The sequence below is a fragment of the Corylus avellana genome, chromosome ca2 (assembly GCF_901000735.1).
Source record: "Corylus avellana chromosome ca2, CavTom2PMs-1.0".
NCBI lineage: Eukaryota > Viridiplantae > Streptophyta > Magnoliopsida > Fagales > Betulaceae > Corylus > Corylus avellana.
In genome coordinates this window covers 19,924,432-19,926,260 of record NC_081542.1, presented here as the reverse complement: position 1 = coordinate 19,926,260, position 1,829 = coordinate 19,924,432, and the positions used below count along the sequence as shown (strand labels likewise).

General features: G+C 30.5%; 1 protein-coding gene across 1 annotated transcript; it reads right to left on the bottom strand.

Moving 5' to 3' along the window:
* Positions 1–507: 507 nt before the first annotated feature.
* On the bottom strand, positions 508–1,785 carry LOC132169276 (uncharacterized). Its single transcript, XM_059580336.1, has 2 exons — positions 1,311–1,785; positions 508–674 (listed from the first exon to the last, which is right to left on the bottom strand). The coding sequence occupies exons 1-2, from the start codon at positions 1,783–1,785 to the stop codon at positions 508–510; spliced, it is 642 nt and encodes a 213-aa protein (XP_059436319.1).
* Positions 1,786–1,829: the final 44 nt, after the last annotated feature.

The window sequence follows — 1,829 nt, the reverse complement described above, 5'->3', positions numbered from 1 at the left end:
ATATATATATATTTCAGAGATCGTTTGGTATAAGGAAATATTGATTCAACAGAAAGTTCTTATAAAAGAAGAAAGCAAAGTTCATGTAATGCATTAAATGCTACATTTTTATTTTACAATATCAGTTTTTGTTTTTCTTTTAAAAAAAAAAAAAAAATTAAGGATTGATGCAGACGGACACGTCATAAGGTATATAACATTATTTATTTATTTATTTATTATTATTTTTTTCCTTCTATCCATTAATGCATGTAACTTGGAAAAAACACTGACAATGAAATAGTAGTTTGAGGAAAATATGTCTACTTTTCCCAAATTGTTATGATAATATGACATGAGTGGTGATTTAGTTACAACTAGTAATTTCCAATATATTTTAATTTGAAAAGTTATGAATTAACTATTATATTATAAGAGTATAATTTTTTTTTTTTGATAAGAGTATAATTATAATTAACTATATACGTATCATGCAATTAAAGCATTTTAATTTGAGTTGGAGACAAACTAACAGGAATTTAAGCGTTTTTTCCATAATGAGATCTGACTTTCGCTGCCAATTGCTAATGGATTTCTGGCCAACTCTTCCAAAGCTCTTCTTCGCCCACAAGCAGCACCGCCAGCGTCAGCAGTTGCTAAGTGCGTATCATTTTTCAGAATTATTAAAGCTATATCTGTCCAAAAAAAATAAAAGAAAAGAAAAAATCTTATAATTGCGAAGAGGAATTAATTGGTTCGAAAATCCATATGGTTGCTAATTTTGCAATAGAAGTGTATAAAAATCATTCCGATAGGAAAATTCAAAGAGCTCTTTATTTTTGGTTTTACTCTAAAATTTTAACATTAACTCACAAAAAAAATTCATCTAAAAACTCTGAACTCAATGTTAAATTTAACATTTGTCCGATTATCTCTTCAAATATGAAGAGGCAAAAAGTGAAAATTATTTAATTTTTTAATAATATTTCTTCGTCTCTCTCCAAAAGTGAAAGGCAAAATGTAAATAGGCAAAAATAAAAATAAAAATAAAAATTAATATTTTAAAGAGGCAAATTTTGTAATTTGAGAGTTAATTGGTTTTACCAATAAAAAATAATATTTAGTTAATGAAAAGAAATATTTAAAGATCAAAATTAAAGATGATCTAGAATTTGATATTTACCTTAATGGTGTTTAAAAGTGGATAGCTAAATCAATAAAAGTAAACTTTTTTGGTTAAATTTAGAGGAATTTTGAAGAGCTAAATGCGTACACTAAGACATGAAACAAAGATAATCCAACACAATTAATTAGTAAAACATAGGACATACCGTAAAAACCAGCGGAAACAATATCAAGAAGAAGATGAATGCGTTGACGAGTAGTCAATTGTGAAAAAGGAGTCACAGACAATAGATAATCAACCATATTTCTATCTCTTTCAAAAGCTGCAACGTGAAGTGGTGTGCTTTCATCACCATCATCATCTGCTACAATGGGATGATCAAGTGGTGTTCTTTCATTGCCATCATGGATCAATGGCAATTCTCTGTTCTTCTTAACCATCTCCTGAGCGATTCTCACAACTCCTGTTTTAGCAGCAACGTGAAGGGCCGTAAGCCCATCTATGGTTTTCAATTCCAAGTCCTTGGGTGTCATCAATTTCAACACTTCTTTCACAAAATTGGCTCTTTTTGCTGCCGCTGCACAGTGAAGTACTGTCGCTTGCTCTATCGTTATGGGACGATTAACGTAGTCAGGGTATTTCTCAAGAAAAGCCTTAGCATCCCGCCAATTACCTTTCATGGCAGCTTGAAGGAGGGGAGCGCAGAAGGCACGATAACGATATT

Coding starts and splice junctions, on each gene's coding strand:
- LOC132169276 (XM_059580336.1), bottom strand. CDS start 1,785: ATGAAAGGTAATTGGCGGGATGCTAAGGCTTTTCTTGAGAAATACCCT. Junction 675..1,310: donor TGTTTCCGCTGGTTTTTACG/GTATGTCCTATG, acceptor TTTTTTGGACAG/ATATAGCTTTAATAATTCTG.